Source organism: Podarcis tiliguerta, assembly GCF_965153285.1.
Source record: "Podarcis tiliguerta genome assembly, chromosome: 1".
Taxonomy (NCBI): domain Eukaryota; kingdom Metazoa; phylum Chordata; class Lepidosauria; order Squamata; family Lacertidae; genus Podarcis; species Podarcis tiliguerta.
In genome coordinates, this window is record NC_139534.1 from 105,568,452 (window position 1) to 105,588,780 (window position 20,329).

At 43.8% G+C, this 20,329-nt stretch overlaps 1 protein-coding gene across 2 annotated transcripts; it reads right to left on the bottom strand.

Annotated features, from left to right (window-relative positions):
* Window positions 1-1,789: 1,789 nt before the first annotated feature.
* ANGEL1 (angel homolog 1) lies at window positions 1,790-20,317 on the bottom strand. Of its 2 annotated transcripts, none has more exons than XM_083448075.1 (10): window positions 20,199-20,317; window positions 13,711-14,304; window positions 12,320-12,546; window positions 10,866-10,935; window positions 9,426-9,859; window positions 7,749-7,875; window positions 7,252-7,362; window positions 5,326-5,395; window positions 4,304-4,467; window positions 1,790-3,141 (listed from the first exon to the last, which is right to left on the bottom strand). In XM_083448075.1, the coding sequence occupies exons 1-10, from the start codon at window positions 20,212-20,214 to the stop codon at window positions 2,981-2,983; spliced, it is 1,974 nt and encodes a 657-aa protein (XP_083304201.1). In that variant the 5' UTR covers window positions 20,215-20,317; the 3' UTR covers window positions 1,790-2,980. The 2 variants fall into 2 exon arrangements, with proteins under 2 accessions (XP_083304201.1, XP_083304200.1); XM_083448074.1 differs by lacking the exon at window positions 20,199-20,317 and adding an exon at window positions 16,413-16,991.
* Window positions 20,318-20,329: the final 12 nt, after the last annotated feature.

Sequence of the window (20,329 nt, forward strand, 5' to 3'; positions counted from 1 at the left end):
GCCACTGTGAGAGCAGGATGGAGTAGATGGGCCACTGGCCTGACCCAGAAGGTTCTTCCTATGTTCATAGTTCAATGGTGCTGCAAGGGGTTTATCACGAAAAGCTAAGCTCTGCTTTCTGTGGGCACTTTGCCCATTCTACCCAACTGGCAATAAAAAATTGTACTTCTGGGCTAATCATCATGACAGGGATACTATAGTCAGGGGGTGTATTAAATCAGAAGGCTGGCAACCAGGAGGACTCCCTAGTCAAAGGAATTTTCTTTATTTCTTTAATCATCATTGCTGGGTGCAGTTAATACTCATTATTCCAGAATCTAGAAGAGTAAAGCTATGATGAGCTGTACAATGTAATGCCAGAGGCCCTAGTCATTGCCCAAAGTTGCCATGAAGTAGGGTTCTTTCCAGTAAAGTTAAGACTCGGCTTTTCATTGCTGCTGCTAACTTTCTGGTGTGATGATGTGGCTGCTTGCCCTCCCATGCAAGCCAACAGCCAAATAAGCTTTGGCAATGACACGTATTCTAATCAAAGAGGTACATGGAGCCTTTATGGATTAGGGAAAGGAAACAAAATAATACATTTGACAGCCACTCAATATGCCTCACATAACATGGAAACTTGCCATCTTAACATTCCCACATTTGGAACTTAATAAACATCGCTCTAAGTTTCTGGCTCTTTGCACTGCAATTAAGTAGTCACTTCTATGTCCAAGAAGTTTCCTCATTCTTTACCCACCCTCCCCTTCAGGAAGCCTTTCACCATGCATTCCTAAAAACGACCACCACACTTCTTTGCAGGAAGATTAAATAAATGAAGGCAGAACTTTTCTCCAGCTGGGGTAAAAAAATGGGGCAACCTGTGCCCCTTCTCACAGAAATCCCAGAAAGTTCACTAGAAGTTACTTCCATGTAAGCGGACACAGGATTGCAGACCAAGTCTCTTCTGCCTTTAAGGTGAGTATACTCATACTCATATCTAGGGCTGTATGTGTATACTTAACCCACACTGCATCCCAATGAAACCTTAACCCAATGTAACCCAAACTCTGCAACTTGTATAGATTAAGCAACTTTGTTTGCACTTGCTTAATTTTGCTTCTGGAAAATTGTGCAAGAGAGGAGAGCAACAAGGGAGTGACACACTGTGCTGAATACCCCTCTCCCCACCCTTGAAGTCTTACTAGGCCTTCTACACTCCATTCTGACACCTGAGGCAGAGGGCCTTCTCAGTAGTGGTGCCCGCCCTTTGGAATACCCTCCCATCAGATGTCAAGGAAATAAACAACTATCTGACTTTTAGAAGACATCTGAAGGCAACCCTGTTTAGGGAAATTTTTAATGTTTGATGTTTTCTTGTATTTTTAATATTTTGTTGGAAGTCACCCAGAGTGGCTGGGGAAACCCAGCCAGATGGGTAGGGTATAAATAAATTATTATTTGTTATTATTACTGTTATTATTACTGAGCATTCAACAAGCCATGGCCCAGTGCCCACACACTTCCAAGCCTACTTTCATATCTGTAAGAGCTAGAAAGATGCATTTCTATTTCTATTGGCCAAATTCTACAGAAAGCCCCTATGAGCTGTTATACTCAGGTAATCACTCCAGAGAGGCTCAGTGTGCATAATATTATACTGGATTTCAGGATTCGCAAGCACCACACAGCAGGGTGCATCTTCAGCAGCAGTTCCCACCTTGTTCACCAGAGGGCTACACACAAAGTGCTCTCACAAAGCATCCTGCTCAGTTTCACCCATGCCATTCCAACCAACTGAATTTACAACTTTTCTGAAATTATAAAATTTTATTTTTTCAAATTTTAAGAAAACATTAAAAATACTGACAACTCCGAATGCGTTCCCTCCCCCCACAAAATAAAGTTGTGTCATGGCCCACACAAAGCTGAAGTTGATCCTGTGGATTCCATGTATATCAAGGAAAGGATGTGGGTTATTTAGAGGCTGGCCTTAACTCTGCAGCCGCATGCTCCTGTCACAATTCATTGGTGATAAAGGAAAAAATGAGCAGCAACTGCCAGGACCAGTTGAGGTACCCAGTACTGTGGCTTACAAGCTGTAACAAAGAACAAAGCAGCCCTCATTTGGGTTTTTGCCACTTTTAGTCCGTCTTTTTCTTCCCTGAAGTGCCACCAGAGGCAACAAAAATGTCACAAGTTGATGGGAGAGAGAAAACAGCCTTCTCAAGAACCTGAGCATAAAATCCAAGCGGGCTCTTAGAGCAGAGATAAAAGTCTGTTACAGTATGAGCAGCCGGCTTCCAAACGTTCATGCAGGAGAGCTGAATTTTGGCAAGGTGACCTCCACAGGGTACGGTTAGTTGACACGGGTTGATTTGATGCCACTTCCAAGCAGATAAGAGAAACAACATTTCAGTCAATAAGCACCCACCTTTGGAGGTTATGAACAGTACTAGCACTTCAAAAAAGCCCTATGTTTTGCACACTTGCAAAAATCATCAGCAGCATTCTGGTCTAGGTGCAACAGAAACAGTAATGTATGGGCCAACTGCTGCTTGTGATGAAAAGAAAAAAGAATGAAGCCCAGATTAGACTCAGGCTCAGATCATCTCTAGTCCTGCTAAGGTCTTTGTGGTGCACAAAGACATGCTCTGCTGACTTCTAAGCAATGGTGGCTAAGCAAACTTGCCAGGCTGACAGAAATCTGCTAATTTGCTGGCGGGATACACTTTGTTAAAAGAGAAAAAAAAGCTGGTGCAGCAGCCATAAACTGGCAGTGAAGCACTGTAGCATTCTGGGTGAACTCAGGTTATTTCCTCATGAAAAAAGAAGTGTGGGAGAAACGAACAAGGACATCTCAAAAAGGGGAGGGGTGAGGGTGGGGAAGATAAATAGCTTTTGCTTTTTTTTTTTTAAAGATAGCTAATGTAAACTTCAACGGCATGATTTTTCCCATTCAGACCAACTCTTGCGAGAGTCCTAGAGATCTGGCACATGATCAGAAGTCAGAGATCTGTAGGCCAAAGCTGGCCAGCAGACAAAGATGATCAGATGAACAGAAAGGGTTTGGCAAGCCATTTGCTGACCAAAGGATGTCTTCAGAGAGGAGGGAGAGGTGGCCAAGCAGCTTTAGGGCTCCATCTTGGTACATCCTGCGACCTGAAAATGAATCACACTTGCAATAAGAGGAGCACAGAGCATGCACACTCATTCCCTATGTGGAGTTGCGGAAGCATAAGCTCAACCACAGAAAGACTGCAATGAAAGTGTCAAAAAGTAAAAATACTGATATTAGCAACTGTCATGGGCACACACACACACACACACACACACACACAACAACAACAACAACAACAACAACAACACTGTTTTCAATAACTAAATAATGCACTAACCCAGACACACTTATACAGCCTCTCAAAATCATAACCAATTAGTTTTCTAATTCTACTACCATCTCTCCCTGACTGCAATATCCTAGATGTGTATTCAGCTCATATTCCCAAATCTTCCAGCATTCAATAAAATATGAACCAGGGAAACAGGAAAATGGCAATTTTGAAGCTGCCTTATACCAATTGTCTGCCTCAGTAATGTCTACACTCACCAGCAGGGACTTTCCATAGACAGGTCTCTCCCAGCCCTACCTGGAGATTCCAGGGATTGTACCTGAAACCTTCTGCATTTTAAAGCACATGCTCTACCAGTGAGAGAACATGTTGCCAATACATTTTGCAGTCATCACGCAAGTGATCACTAGCTTGGTAAGTATAAGCTTCATTGCAGGTTTTACCCTCTCAAATGACTCTCTCAGGCTTGAGACCTCAAATTAAAGTGGGGGGACAACACAATGTAGATGTTCAGTACAGTATCTCCCTGTGACAAATTGTGGACAGCACTGGACATTGACATTAGGATACTTTTCTTGAGAGCCTTCAGGAGCCAGATCAGAGATATGAGCATAGATTCTGCTGAAGAAGCGTTTGTGGGAGGCAAGGGGCATAGGTCAGAGCTAAAGTACAATAAGAAGGAAGAACTTATGGCAAAACAACAGGAAGTCAGCACTCTAGTCTGTTCCGATCACAATTAAAGGAACAGCCGTAAGAAGCAAAGCACTTACATGATCACCACTGCAACTCACTGCAGAGTAATAGCCAGATGAAAAACAGGGGGAGTTATGCATTTTATGATGACATAAGCTGCCATCCTCAGTGGCTCACTGAAGGGCTGAGGCTGAGATAGATAGGCAGTCCATCACAAAAGCTCTGATGAAATACACAAAGTTTAGCCATACAGGAGATTCAAGTTCTGTAACACTCACATTCTTCATTATCACTCTTGACAGGCTTTGCTGAATAGAAGATGTAATCAACTGTGGCCCCCACACCCATTGGCATGGTTGTAATCTCAGGGCAACCTCTATCAGGCAGGAAGTGGCTGTAGGCAGAAGTCAGGTTGAGGCCATGCTGGATACTGCCTGGATACCTGTAAAGGAAAAACAGCTCCTCATCCCCAAAACATGGGGAAGAGGAGAAGAAACGCAATTAATGCAAGAAAAGCACACTTTAAAAGTACTACTATTCAACTACTCAACTCTGCCTTCCACAGACATTTGCTTTGCTATTACTGTCTGATCCTGGGGAAACTCCCTTAAATTTGATTACAACACGCTATTTGATAAATGACTATTTTCAAGGGGAGTCTGCTCATCTTGCTAAGGTGGGACCAAGCTAGTGTAGCCTTTATAACTGTTGCACTATCCTGGCATATCTTTAATCTTATACAGTGGTACCTCAGGTTACATACGTTTCAGGTTACATACGTTTCAGGTTACATACGCTTCAGGTTACAGACTCTGCAAACCCAGAAATATTACCTCGGGTTAAGAACTTTGCTTCAGGATGAGAACAGAAATCGTGCAGCGGCAGCAGGAGGCCCCATTAGCTAAAGTGGTGCTTCAGGTTAAGAACAGTTTCAGGTTAAGAACGGACCTCCGGAACGAATTAAGTTCTTAACCCAAGGTACCATTGTACCTCAATTTGAGTTTCAAGAGAAGTTCTCACTTGGCCCACCCATGGTTGGTTTCAATTTATTTCATTGTAACAAATGAAAAGAAAAACTCCCTCCTGTGACCCAGAGAGTAACTGCAGTATGAAGATTAACTTGCTCTTGCAAACACAGCCCCCTTTTCTTGGAGAAAACCTTGACTCTAACATAGGCTTTGTGACAGGGATCATACAATCCTCTTCAACCAAAGGTGACTTCACTATGCTCTCAAGATAACAATCCTGGCTATGGAACTGTCTCATTCATGGGACCCAACACCCTTTCCCTTCAAGTTACCTTGAGTAACACAGATCTGGATCAGAGTTGTTCATTACAGTGAGCTCCTTAGGCCAATGTGCAGGACGGTCTGCAATGCACCAAAGAAAATTCAGATCAGATACACCACTGAACGTACAATTTTTGGGTTAAACTCACAATTAGTAACCCCATCCAAATTGCTGCTTCAACAATTGACATTGTCAAGACCAAGTGGCAAAATGGGAGAGAGTGGGGAACAGGTAAAGGTTTCAGCATTCAATGAAATATATTGGTGCATAAAGAGATTAGGAGGTGAGAACATCGACCACAGTTAGAAATGGCCCCGCCTGCTTTCTCACCTCCAGAACTGGGTTAAGCAGTTCATACGCAAACAGGAACAATAAAAAACCAAGACAAGGCTCAGGTGATGAGTAAAGGTGCTGCTCTTTCAAGTAATAGATTTTGCCCAGGATTGAAAGAACCACTTTAGGAATGCCCAAGAGTAATTGTAGACATTTTCGTAAAACAGCAAACCTGCATGACATACACAAGCTGCCTTTGTAACAGTCCTAAATTTCAAAAGTAATTTTGCCACATGGCATGGAAGGCTGATTGCTATTTGAAAAACACAAGCCTTGATGCTTATGTTTTGTGATCCTTGGACTTAACTTGCTGTTGGCACATAATGGACTATCATTACCAAACCGCAAAAGGCGAGAATAATCAACAAATATCTTTTAATCAGGAGATTGCATGAGGCAGATTTCAAAGAGTGGGGGAAACGTAATCAAAATTCCAAATTTGACACTCTTTTTGGAATGCAAGGTTTGCTACAAAGTCCTCAAAAGAGCCACAGGGAACCAAGAGAAGCATGTGGCCATGCTTCAGCCCACCAATGAACACCTTCAGCAGCATGGGCATAGCCAAGGGGGGGGGGGAACTGCCCCCACCCAATCAATAAAATTCAATAAAAATACATAGCAAACTGAGGTTCTGACCCCCTTATAAAAGGCCTGCCCCACTAACAAAAATCTTGGCTACACCCATGTTCAGCAGTGCCTCAAACCATTCAGTATTATTATTATTTTTTTAAAAATAATTTGTATCAAGTTTTACAATTTTATACTCAACACAATCAGTATTATCACAAAAAGAATGTATAAATCTCTACCTCACCCACCCCACCTCCCGTGACTTCCCTCAACTTCCTCTTCTTCTTTTTTTCCAAAAAAATTATTGGTTTTTACAATATCAACGACAAACAAAAACATGAGACAAACAAAACATAACAAACATAAATCATAACCTTATTGAAAATAACAGTTATTTACTTTGTAGGACGACTTCCTCGTTTCCCCTTAGTTGAATTTCATTGCATATCCTTATAACGGTTTTCCAAATCCCAATTTTAATACCCTTTAAATTAAACATTAACATCCTTAAATCTTCTCCTTCTTGTATTAAACATATTATTTTATCAGTTAACATAAATACAATCCTAAGCCCATTAAGTGTCTGGACGCTATTTCCTGTTATTTTAGTTTAACAAATTTAGCTAAATAATCATTGAATTTCTTCCATTCTTCGTGGTGTTCCTCCTCCTTCTGGTCGCAGACTCTTCCGGTTAGATCGGCTAGCTCCATAAAATCCATCATCTCTCAACTTCCTCTTCTGGTTCATTAATTATTTACTTCTCCTGCCTGTTTTTTCCTACTTTAATTTTATAATTATATAATCTTCAAATTAAATATTGTTATAATCTTATAATTTTTGTACCATATTTTCACATTAAATCTTACCCTTTATTATTTCCCCATTATTGCATCTTGACCTTTATACTTGTTTTCTTAATTGTAAGTGTTTACTCAAACCCTGCTAGTGAGTCCAAACCATTCAGTATTAAAAGTTCTGTTCCAACTAGGTGTATCATAGTTGCAGAATGAAGCGGTGGGAAATTTTGGATACCTGGCGTGGCATCCGTCACACCTTCCAACAGGATCAGATCTGCAGGTCGCTCACATGCAACATCACAATAACGGAACTGAAGCAGGAAGTCACGGCTGTATTTGCGCCTGTCTACAGGGAGAAAGGCAGATCAAAGGAGGGAAATAAAATGAAGCATTTAAGTTGATTTTGATTATTTTCACACAACCTAGTGTTGTTATTTGCATGAGGTGGAGGTACAAGTCCACACTGCACCCATACAGCCATCAAAATGCAATTTCAAAACTCAAATGCTGGTTAAAGCGAAGGAGGGGGGCCTTAACCCACAATTATGGATGACGGGAATACACACTTTTATGAATAAACATTACTTATAGGATAGTAACATTATATGTGGTTAGGCTCTTAGACAGTCTGATGGTTTTAGAGTGTAAAAAACTAGCAACTTTCAGACAGTACATTAATGGCAGAGAACAAGTCTCTGCAACACTTGTCCTCATTTCCACCATGAAGCTCACCTGACTTCTTGCTTTGGCATAGACTGACATACTGGCAGCTGTCCGTAATCCCCAGAGAGCTGGGCCACAGGGGAGTCAGCAGTTTCCGCTGGTGTGGGTTCTGACAGAAGTCTTCCTGTCCAGACACCTACAGGGGCAGAACACAAGCACACGCCAAAGTGTTTTGAAACACATAATCTTCTCAAATACAGCAAAATTTATAGTAGGTGCAGCCACACACACAAGCTTAAAAACTGGCACCTACATCTACGGTTTTGTGACTATGCTAGGAATTTACAAGCAAAGGAATTAGTCACTTAGTCAAAAGAAAGAAAACCCAATGAAGGGTGTGTATTATGGGATCAAAGGTGTTGTTGCATGCAAGTTTTTGAAGCACCGGTACAGTGCTGCTGTCATCAGAATGCCAGCATGTATCTCCCACCACCCCAATTTAATCTGAAGTTACGCTTTCCAAAAATAATACAGCAAAAGGAAGCCTGTTGCTAAGGACCCTTTTATAATACTATGCCTCTGTTTGGAAGCACCCAGTCTAGAATATTCCCGGGTAATCAAGAATGTTAGAAATCTAGCCTATAGCAGATGGGGGTTCAAAAGAAAACATGTGATTGTCTCAAGGAGAGAAAAAGGTTTAGAATCCAGTAATTTTAAACTGGTATATGCATGAGTTCTCAATGTGCATCCAATGCACACCCTTATCTAGCAGCCCACACATGCTGGTAGCTTCAGTTTATTCTGCTCCCATCTGACCATTCGGCAAAACCAGCATAGTTTGTGCCATTTGCATAACAGATTTCACATTTTCAGTATAGAATAATACACCCATTTGACTTTCTGCTTTTCATAAAGTTTATTATTTTCAAATGAAAAAAATAGAATACATTGGGGGCAGCTAGAATGAGGGGAAATAGTTTCTATCTGTTCTAAATTGAATGTATCATAATATCTGTTTGAACGTTTAATTTAACGTAGAAAAGTTTTGTTCTCAATAACTTCCTATTTCTGTGCCTGCTTTGTCCACCGCCCCAGCTTCATGTTTTGTGCTAATATACTAAAGCAGCGGGAAGCGGGTGGCGCTGTGGGTTAAACCACAGAGCCTAGGACTTGCCGATCAGAAGGTCAGCGGTTCGAATCCCTGTTCTCGGTCCCTGCTCCTGCCAACCTAGCAGCTCGAAAGCACATCAAAGTGCAAGTAGATAAATAGGTACCGCTCCGGTGGCAAGGCAAACGGCATTTCCGTGTGCTGCTCTGGTTTGCCAGAAGCGGCTTAGTCATGCTGGCCACATGACCCGGAAGCTGTACGCCAGCTCCCTCAGTCAATGAAGCGAGATGAGCGCCGCAACCCCGGAGTCAGCCACGACTGGACCTAATGGTAGGGGTCCTTTTACCTTTACCTTGACTAAAGCAGCAATGCAGGCAGCTGTCCTGCAGATAGCCTAAGTTTACATAGATTCTAGCATGGACTTCTTCCTGTAGCACCTATGACCCAAATACAATAATGGCCTTTTTATCACAAGAGAAATTAACTCATTCAATTTCTCTTAGTGAACTGACCAAAGCCACAGAAAAGGTGGTACAATGGTAGAAAATCTCAGAAGCTGCTAAGTCTACAGAGGAACGGCACGATACATTTTAAGCTGAGTCAAGAGATGTTGCCATCTATCCCCTTTCTCTGCTTACCTTCCAGGCTGGCATTCCATGGTAGTACAACTGGCCATTCCGAATGAACTTGTATAGCGGTGAGTCAGGCACAGAGTTCAGGTCCCCACATAAGATAATAGGGCAGTAATTGCCATCAGCCATTTTTGCAGTCTTGTCTACCTCGGCTAGGAGCAGAGCCATCTGAGCCAGTTTGATATCGCCCCGACGGGGATTATACAACACATGAGTGTTTGCCACACACAAAGGGCTGATTGATTTGTCTCCCAAGTTGTCTGGGAGTAAAGGTTGTAGCAGTAATACCAGACCCACATTGTCCCTGTTAAGGATGTCCAAGCCAGGCCGAAAGTATTCAACAGGACTAGCACTTATCAACTGAAACTTGCTTTGCTTGTAGCAGATTGCACAACCATCTGTCTTCCTGCCTGTCCTCCGCTTGTAGATGCAGGCGAAGCCTAGCCAAACAACAAAAGGCTTCATCAGATCAATTGAAACAACCAAGGACTTAAGGCTGCAACTCTAACACATACATGGGAATAAGCCTCACTGAACTATAAGTAAATCTGCATAGGATTAGGCTGCAAGTCTCTGTAGGCAAGATTAAATTATATCGAGATCTTACACTTCTGTTTTTACAAATGTTCCTCCTGTTCCTCTTGTGAAACCATGCCAAGCCAAACACATCCAACTTTCGCAGGAGTTGGAGCAGATTCAGGAAGGCAGGGAACCATGTCTGGGGTGAAGGTTCCCTACTATGGTACAAAAAAGGGCCAACCTAAAAGTCAGACGGTTCTAAACCTGGCATGATTTTATTCACAAAGCTCAACTAGAGGTTAGAGAGGAGATGCATACAACTGTCTCCTGATACAATTTTTCCTTGTTAAACTGATGAGATGCTACAGGAGCTCCCAGGTTTGAGCAAAGGAATGTCAAAGACTTCTTAATCCTTTTTGCGCCTGGATGTTTCCCTGCTCAAAGTCAGTTTCCCCAACTTGCTTTTCCACTAGTGGGGAGAAGGGTTGCTGGGATCCATATCCTGACTCACAGGAAAAGCAGCTTGCAGGTAGGAGCAGGATTTTGAGTGAGAAGACAGCAGGAGGGAGAGAAGTTAAGCAGCTCCTCCTGCATCAACCTCCTGTTCCTAACTGCAGCCTCCCATGGCTGCTTCTCATTTTTTATTTTAAAAGGAATGTTGACTTTAATCCCCAGCATTAGGCTAAAACCCGACTCCGAAAATCATGGGAGAGACAGACCAAGCCTCTTACTAAATGATGATATCCTAGTGTGACATTAAAGATAGCAGAGAAGCTCCAACTTCCCCACAACCATTCCTTCTATCAAACTCAGGGGGTAAAGCAAATCATCCCAGAAAAATTGTGGCCACTAAAACTGTGTAGAAAAAGCAGTGCTTGGAGGAATCCATAAGAGTATTCTTGAGCTAGTCTCCATCTCAAAAACTACCCATCATCGTAAGTGTTGGTTCCAGCTGTTCCCAATAGTGATTCTCCTGAACTTCTTGGAGACAAAGAATCTGGAAAGCAACAGAGAACATACTTAGCAGCAGCTCTCCCAAGGCAGCACAACAGATTAAGTTCCCTCACTATAACTAGTTCTGACTGAATATCTTCCCTATACCTATTTCCCCTACTACAGAGTGGGAAAATACAGCATCCTTTGGGACTACAAGCAATTACATATTCAAAAAACTACTTAAAATAAGGAGAGGAGGTGCAAAGAGTTCAAGGAGTGGGAGACTGATAGTGCTTACAGATTCACAGCCACTGAATAGTGCTACCTAAAGCCAGAAAGTTCTCAGTGACCCTTGATAGGAATCTACAGATAATCCAAACTAAAAGACAGGTTTACAGTCACATGAGCTATGTGCGAGAAGGACCCAAATTCCAGTTGCTGCAAGTGAGGGCTCTGGGGGCCATATTATCAGACACTAGCTAAGAGCAATATACCGTATTTTTTGCACCATAACACTCACTTTTTTCCTCCTAGAAAGTAAGGGGAAATGTCTGTGCGTGTTATGGAGCAAATTCCTACGGATGGCGGGGGGATCTGCTGCAGTCGTGAGCAGAGGATCCATGGTTCCCCTTCCTTCCCTCCTCCGTGGCTCGCTTTGAAACAGCAAAGCGGGAGAAGAGCTGCTGAGTGGGGAAGAGAGAGGGACAGAGAGCCTGCTAGCTTTAAAGGAACAAAGCGGGTGTAAGCAGCTCCTGTCCGGTTGGCTCCTTTAAAGCAAGCAGGCTCTCTGTCCCTCTCTCTTCCCTACTCAGCTGGCTAAATAGCAGCAAAGTTTTTCAGCAAGCTGGGGAGGAGGGAGAGAAGCAGAGCCTGTTTGCTTTAAAGGAGCAAAGCGGGAGAGGAGAGGAGCCTTCTCCTCTTATACCCCTCTTCTGCATTATTAACAGCATCCTTCTCCACCCACCCCATGTGTGTTCCTTGTCCCTTGAGTGCTTTTTCTTCCCTCCCCACTTAAAACGTGGTTACAAAGCACAGATCCACATGGATCCTCAGGATTTTTGCACTGGGTCACCCCAAATTCACCATCAGATCACATAGCATGTCCATGGCTATAGCTTGCACCAAATAAATCACACACCCACTGTTGCCTGGGGCCGCAGTGGTGCAAAAACGTGGTTACAAAGCATGGATCCACATGGATCCTCAGGATTTTTGCATTGGGCTACCCCAAACTCACCGTCAGATCACATGTCTGTGGCCACAGCATGAACCACAAAAATCATATATCCACTGTTTCGTTTAGAATATTTTTTTTCGTGTTTTCCTCCTCTAAAAATTATGTGCGTGTTATGGTCGGGTGCGTGTTATAGAGCGAAAAATACGGTACTTAGGATTTCCCTCTCCTCTCTAACTAATATAGTGCCTAATGCAAATGTTACACTCACTTCAGGATCCCAGTGCTGGATCTCCTGTAAGAGATTTGTAAAGCGATAGCTCCAGTTCATAATGTCTGGATGGCAATGCATATAAAGATGAGGGCTCTGTTCTATCAGGTCCTGGGCCAGAATGTTATACGACATGACTCTAAATTCAAATAAAGACCCAGCCTCTGAGCTCAACTCTGGGATGGAAGCCTGAGCAGAAAGATCTTCCCAGTCCCTCCACAGAATTTCTGCGTAATGACAAAGAAAGGAAAACAAATGTTAGAAATATGGGAGTGGGGGATGAGGGAATAGGCAGAGGAAACTGCATGAGGGAAAAGGCTTAAACCCCCTTCCAGAACCCCAATCCATTCCAAAAGTTCAAACAGGTGCTTTTAATTTAAATCTCTTTTAAATCTCCTGATCACAGATCTCCAGCATCACAAATAGTTTGACCCTATGGACCAAATCAGATGTGATGTTAAATGCACCCTTACATTTAATATGAATGGTTTTAAAAACTACAAATGGCACCATTCTGCCTCCCCCACAATGCAATTAGAAGTGATTTTCACCAGGACCAAAGCAGGGGATGAAAGAGTTAAATCCTCTCTAGCTGTGATCCTCATAATTACAATCTTTTAGAAGCTACTACTTATTTTAAAAGGTGCTTGTTAAATGCAAAGACACATTTGCTATCTTTACAGTTTGGCCCTAAGTTACCTCTGCTATGTGGGAAATGGATTAATCATTCACCAATTGCTTGAAGAATTTGAACTATGATATGATCGTTCAGAAATATTATTCAGATTGTAAAAGTACTCCACTGGCAGAGACGGATAGGCGACCAATAGATAAATGTATTTAAAAGCAACAAAGTTAGAATGGTGGCATCTTGAAGATTAACAGATTGTGGTATTTTATAGGCCTACTTCACAAGATGAATTTTTACAGCAACAGACTAAGATAGCTAGTCTTCCAGACTTAAATGTATTGAGGAAGAAAGATTCTGCAATGCTCACAAGTTTCAAACAAGCACTAGATTCATTTCCTTGCAACTGTACTCTGAAACGTCATCTGTTTCACAGATAGTAATACACCTTGAATAACTCTCCTTTCACTACTTTGCCATGCAATTCTGATGGCAACTGTTCACAAAACCTTCTGCCTATGCTTTTTGGGCTGTAATTTTGGTCATACTACATTAAACTAGTAATAACATATCCAAACACGAAAGGAGTTCAGCAATGGACTATGCTTCCAAGGCAAAGCTTTGAAGGAGTCTGCGGAAAGATAATTCAGCTCTTTTGCAGCCTCACACATGGCAAAGATCATACAGTCATATTATATTGGAAAGTTTTGCTCTATGAAAGCAGAGTCAAAACCAGAAGATGAAATACATTCATTATACTCACCATGATAAGGTATCTCTAGTGGAAGTGGCTGAAACTGACCAGCATTCTGAAAAGGCCATACTGCTCCCTCTGTTGGTCCCACATCTGTCTCCTGGGCAGGACTCCAGGCTAACACTGCAGGGTCTTCAATCCACACTTCTGTAGACAGAGGAGCAGCTTCAACCATCTGAGGATCAGCCTGTGTCCTTACTGCTGCCCATATAGCATTGTCCCCTAAGGCCTCCCTTTCTTCTGCGGGTAAACTTCCTGTCACTTCTACAAATTCCTGTAGTCCAGGAGACGTCTCAATCTGGACCTCACTTGGCAGCTGCTCCTGGCCACCAGATTGTGGTGATACATTCAGGTCACTTAAGCTTGTCATCAGTAGCTCTGGGCCTTCCAGCCACTCAGCATCTGATATCGTGGGCACCTTTTCTGGTTTTGAAGCACTCTCACTGGCATGGACCTCTCCAGCACCTTCCTCCAGCCACTGCTGCAGCAGGGCTTGCTGCTCCTCTGAGACAGGCTTCCCACTGATGGGAGCAGATAGGCCGTCTATATGGGTGGTCGTGCTCTTCGCCAGAAGCATGTTCTTTCGACATGTAAAGAAAGCATCTGCCAAAATAAGCCAACAGCAGATGCTAATTAAAACAACATGTTTCCAAAGGGTAGCAAAATTAGGTGCCACAAAATTATTAGAACTCAACAGTTTATGATACGAGGACAATTGAGAAGGATCAGCAAAAGGTTGGCACAGTAGGGCACACCTGCTTTTACCAACCCTGAGAAGGTGGGCAGGAAAGTAGTCCATGCCACTGTCTAAAGCAGTCCTACATTGTTGCAGGTTCATGATTTTGAACATTTGGGTTTAGCAATATCAAGACTTCCTTGATCACTTTGGCTGATCTCAAAATCTCAATGATTTTCCATTATTGATTTGAGTGCAAATATTAGTAACCATTAACATAACCATTCATTTCCAAAATATTCTTACCAGATCAGGAGGTAATGTTAAAACAGATATAAAAGTTAAACAAGTGATATTGGATTACCTCATGAACTGGAACAGAATGAAGTAGTACAGAATGTAAAGGTTTTAGCTATGTTATCTAGCTGGTACGTGTATTTAGGAAACAGTAGTTTCAGATTGGAAGGGAGCAAGAAAACAGGGCAGGGGAAGAGGTTTAAAAATCTCCCCCAAAGTCCCAATCAAAGATCCCAATCAAACAAACCAGACAGATCTCCTGCATAGGATCTAGCTTGGCTATTAGATGAATCCGCTTCTCTGGGTTAGCATGCTAATCCTTGTTCCCTCACATTTGTCTTTTAGTCACCTGATATTACATGGTAGCAAAATATTTGTCATCATGATGGGTAGAGTGCGATGCAGGATGATAACTTTATTGTGCAAGAAACTAAGGCGGGGGTTTGCAGAGAAAGACTAAGCCTTAAGAGTACTTTCCAATGTGCTGGAGCCCTGAAAATTAATGCATTTACCGTTGAAATAATTGAATTGTTAGAAAATTCTGAAATGGGACATCTGTACCCTTCTCCTTCAAAAGGGGGAGGGGGAGAGAATGTATTAAAAGCATACCTCAAAAAGGTACTTCCAAAGCCACATAGAAAATGAAAATTGGGCACATATCTAGCCCCTAACACTCTGGTTATTAGAGTCATACAAGGAGACAAGGTACTGCTAGGCTACTTAGAAAACTGAAACTATGCATTCTCACTCACGCTCAGTGTAACAGCGACCTAACTTAAAAGGATTACAACACAAATCTGAAGAGTTTTGAACAGTTCAAAAGGCCTATATGCTTCATTTATTATGATTACCACAAATACACGCGTTTGCCTACTTTTCCTACGCTCCCGCCCACACTTCGCTCCAAACCACCTGCCTCCTTAGTCTCTTTCCCCACTGCCATCATCCAGCCAAACCATAATTACTGTATTTTACGTACAGCAACATTTGGTAGAGAAACCGGGGGGGGGGGGGGGGAGGGGAGACAAACGCAGCTTCCCAGTCTTCTCCGTCTGGCCTTTTAGATTATTCCCCCCCCCCCCGGACGCGTGCGCATGCACCCACGCACACCTTAAAATACACCCTCTTTGAGCGCGCGTGCGTTTTCGTTCCGTTTGCGGCGGGATAGAGAAACAGCATGAGTAGAAGAAACCGGCCGACGGTACAAAGGCACTGTTTTGCATTCATTGCCCCGCCCACTTCTGCGTCGGGTCCCGCCCACAACTGGCACGCCTGTCCTGCTTCACCCCCCCCCCCCGCCTGCCCCTCAGTTTCCCATATGGGAAAGTGGCCATCTGGTTTTAAAATAACACAGTCCCCCACTGATGTTAAGCATTTTATTATACTGAAATAAAGCACCGGCGACAGATAATGTTGTCCCCGTGAATGTAGGGGCAGAACTGTTAACAACAACCACCACCACGTCCTTCGAGGGGGGGGGCGGACTCCGCAAAAAGGGGTCCCTGAGGCGGGGAGAAGGGGAGGCTTCCAGGCCGCCAACTGAGCGTCGTCCGGCCAGGCCTGGTGGAGAAGCGCGGAGGGGCAGCGGGGATTCCTGTCAGCTTTGGGCCTCGGCTGACAGAAGCCCCTCGCGTCGTGTGAGAAGCCGCCTCTTCTTTCTGAGGAGGCTTGTGGGGGGCAGGGAAACAGGAGGAGGCCGGAAAAAAGGAGGGACGGCGGCGCGGGAAGGGGGGGTTACCTCGGAAAGCCCGCAGGAGCCGCGCCACGGGCAGCAGCACGTAACAGAGCACGGTCCCGATCATGCCGCCCGCGCCTCCCCTCCCAGCTGTGGGCCACGCGCGAGCCCGACTCCGCCTCAGCGAGGCTCGAGCGGGCTGATTGGGAGCGGCGCGCGGGCGGGATGAGCCGTTGGGCGTCGCGGCGGCCCGAGGGCCCTCCTTGCGTTGGGAAGGCTGGCGGGCCCGGAGGAGCTTCCCCAAGCGAGCGGGGCTGGTGCTCAAGGACTGGCGCGAGAGGCTTCGGGAGGACGCGGCTCCGTATCCGCCGCCCGCTTGACGGAGGCTGTGAAGGGGGGACGGAGCACCTGTACAGATCCCGCTGCTGGATCTCCCCGGTGCCTGCTGCTAAATGCGGAATATCCCAAGCAGGCGCTTCTGTGGGAAACTCTGGAAACCACCCCCCTCAGCCCATGTTCATTTATTTGTCTTAGTTCATAAAATGTATACGCCCGCTTGGTTTTAGTAGCGGGGAGGGGGCACACTCAAAGTTAAAATAAAGACAAAACAATAAAATTACCCCTGAAAAGTTTGCAGCCGTCATTTAAGAATATGCGGATAGATAAGAACACACTACTATAGGATAGACTGAAGCCAAATTTAAAATCCTGCACGCATTCTAAACATCTGGGCAACTGACAGCCAATAACCAGGCCTTTTGTTGATCTGATTTACACCCTATGCCCTTTTAAAAGGCTTTTTTTTGGGGGGGGGTATGGGTGGTTGTTTTTATTTTTATTCTGTATTTTGTGGTTTTATATCCCGATTTTATTCTGGGAACCGCCCTGAGATTCCTCAGATACAGGGCAGTATATAAATTTAATAAATAATAAAAGGGTGACTTTCAGTGGGTCACTCTCTATCTCGCAGGCATAACTTTACCTCAGAGAATGGGCGAAGCCAGGATTTTTTGTTGGGGGGGGGCAGAACCTCTGATTTGTATTGATTTTGATTGATTTATGGGGGCTAGCTGCCCCCCCCCCCGCTATGCCCATGCCCCAGAGGGTTATTGTAAGGATGAAAGGGGAAGGGGAGTCTATTCAACAGTGGAACCATCTCCCTCAGCGGGTTGTGGACTCTCCTTCCTTGGAGGTTTTTAAGCAGAGGTTGGATGGCCATTTGTCATGGATGCTTTAGCTGAGATTCCTGCATTGCAGGGGGTTGGACCTTTGGGATACCTTCCTTAGTACTCTTACAATGCTATGATCAAATGTTGGCTACCTGTGGCTTCTTAAGAGGAAAGGCACAATACAAATGTAAAAAATAGTTAAAGGTAAAGGTACCCCTGCCCGCACGGGCCAGTCTTGACAGACTCTAGGGTTGTGCGCCCATCTCACTTAAGAGGCCGGGGGCCAGCGCTGTCCGGAGACACTTCCGGGTCACGTGGCCAGCGTGACATTGCTGCTCTGGCGAGCCAGAGCCGCACACGGAAACGCCGTTTACCTTCCCGCTAGTAAGCGGTCCCTATTTATCTACTTGCCCCCGGGGGTGCTTTCGAACTGCTAGGTTGGCAGGCGCTGGGACCGAACAGCGGGAGCGCACCCCGCCGCGGGGATTCGAACCGCTGACCTTTCGATCGGCAAGCCCTAGGCACTGAGGCGCCACCCACAGCGCCACCCGCATCCCCCCCCCAAAATAGTTGGGGCTTCCCAAATTTTCTAAGTGGGGAGGGGTGGGTACTGCAATGAAGCAACGGAATTGCGTTGGGAGACCATTCAGGTGCCCTGCGCTCACTGCACATCTCACTGCTTCGTGGTTGTGCAAATCAGCATAGCAGCCTGTCAGGTGCGCACCTTAGAAATCTCCTTCTGGAATATCACACACACACAAACACCCCACTTCAGCACACCCTTGTGGTTTATGAGGATTTTAATAATAGCATTAGCAGCACAGAATCAAGGTTAATAATTAGTATTGATGAATCTAAAACTGGACTGTGTGGTTTGTGAAGCATTCAGGAGCTCTGAATTAGTGCAGGCCATCACATCTTCCCAGAATTAAAGAAACATGAGACTTGTTTATTAGTGTTTTTAAAAAGTAAAATATAATTTGGAAGGGAAGGAGTTTCCTTCTGGTGTCTCATACTTAAAAAGTCAGATTCCATTTTCCCCCACAATCCAAAGGCTTAGAGCTTCTTTGAAAATGAAAACAGTTTATCGGATTTTAACTCCATTATTTTAAATTACCTAATTTAAGAAGGTCCTAAAAATAATAATAGTACTGCCAGCTGCTCTGATTAATTCCGCTCTTTTTTCATTATCTTTTTTGCCTTTTCCTGTCATGTAAGGCCTGGGTCATTTACTTGAACCATGTGGGTTGGTTTTACTAAATTTACCCCATGCTTGTCTGCAAGATCACTCCCAAAATAACCCTATCACCAGCTCCAGTCTTGGATTTATTTACATGCTCATGGAATAAATCAGAGGTCACATTAGGTGATAATTAGAAGCCTTTCTTCTTGTCTAACAGTTATGACTAGTGCAGCTGTCACTGAAAACAAGAAAACAGTCTCTGTTTGCTAATTAGAATTGTAAGCAGCTCACAACTTGCAGCAAGAAAACAGAGACTTGACGGGCACCCAAAATAGAAAGCAAGAGTGGGTGCTAATGGCCCAATCCTATACAAATTTAAGCATGTCTAAACATCAGTTCTCTTTACCTTGTCCATTGACATTCAATATATAATTTTTATGAGCCACCCTAATAATTGTATTTATTAATTGCTGTAACCTGTCCAAGGACCTTATGGTGAAGGGCAGGTAAGAAATCAAATAATAATGATCCCAATGAACCATCTTTTCAACAACTTTGTGGCGGGAAAGATGTCACTACCACATTCAGCTTGGTTTCCTTCTGTATTGTATGCTACTTTTGGATGGCAACAGATTTTACCATTTTTGCTGTCCCTTAAGAAAGGCTATTATTATGAAGACTCTGGCTTAGCACTACCTTACCAGCGTTCATGCCTATACAGTGGTACCTCGGGTTACAGACGCTTCAGGTTACATACGCTTCAGGTTACAGACTCCGCTAACCCAGAAATAATACCTCGGGTTAAGAACTTTGCTTCAGGATGAGAACAGAAATCACACGGCGGCAGCACGGCAGCAGCAGGAGGCCCCATTAGCTAAAGTGGTGCTTCAGGTTAAGAACAGTTTCAGGTTAAGAACGGATCTCCAGAATGAATTTACGTAACCAGAGGTACCACTGTATTATGCAATATTTTAAAGCTAATATTAATAAAAACTATGGTTAAAAATTTACACCTCGCTTTCAGATGTCTGCTATTTATGAAGATAGGAGTGTCATACAGATGGTACATGTCTAAATGTTGTGATTGGGAAGAATTCTCACAAAGGGGTCACCTGTGTCATGATTTGTTGTGATCTGGCTAATTTAATAGGCTTTAGAATGCCAAATCCATATGCTGATCTTAATCGGCCGCCAAGGTTGACTGTTGTAAAAAAAATCACCACATTTAAAGAGAGGGAGCTGAACTTGGGTTATGAAAAGTAGCAGCATTAGTACCCAAAACCATACATTATTTCTTAGAACCTCAACAGGTTTGGCTGCCCCTTAAGCTAAGGTTACCAGATGTCCCCATTTCCCGGGGACAGTCCCCGGATTTATACATCAACCCCCATACAAAATCAGTTGAAGTTGAAAAGTGTCCCCAGATTCATTGAAAAAAATCTGGTAACCTTACCTTAAGCAATCAGCAGCATCACTTTCTGAAACAAAATCTCTCACCTGAATTCTGATCCATTTTGATCCAGCTCAGCAAAGAAGACCCAATGCAAGTCTGAGCTATGTGACCATAGGAGATACTATATATCTTGAGTCACAATGTCTAGATGAGGTCATGGAATACTTGAGATGAA

Coding starts and splice junctions, on each gene's coding strand:
- ANGEL1 (XM_083448074.1), bottom strand. CDS start 16,476: ATGATCGGGACCGTGCTCTGTTACGTGCTGCTGCCCGTGGCGCGGCTC. Junction 14,305..16,412: donor GCTCCTGCGGGCTTTCCGAG/GTAACCCCCCCT, acceptor TTATTTTGGCAG/ATGCTTTCTTTACATGTCGA. Junction 7,876..9,425: donor ATGGAATGCCAGCCTGGAAG/GTAAGCAGAGAA, acceptor CTGCCCCTGTAG/GTGTCTGGACAGGAAGACTT.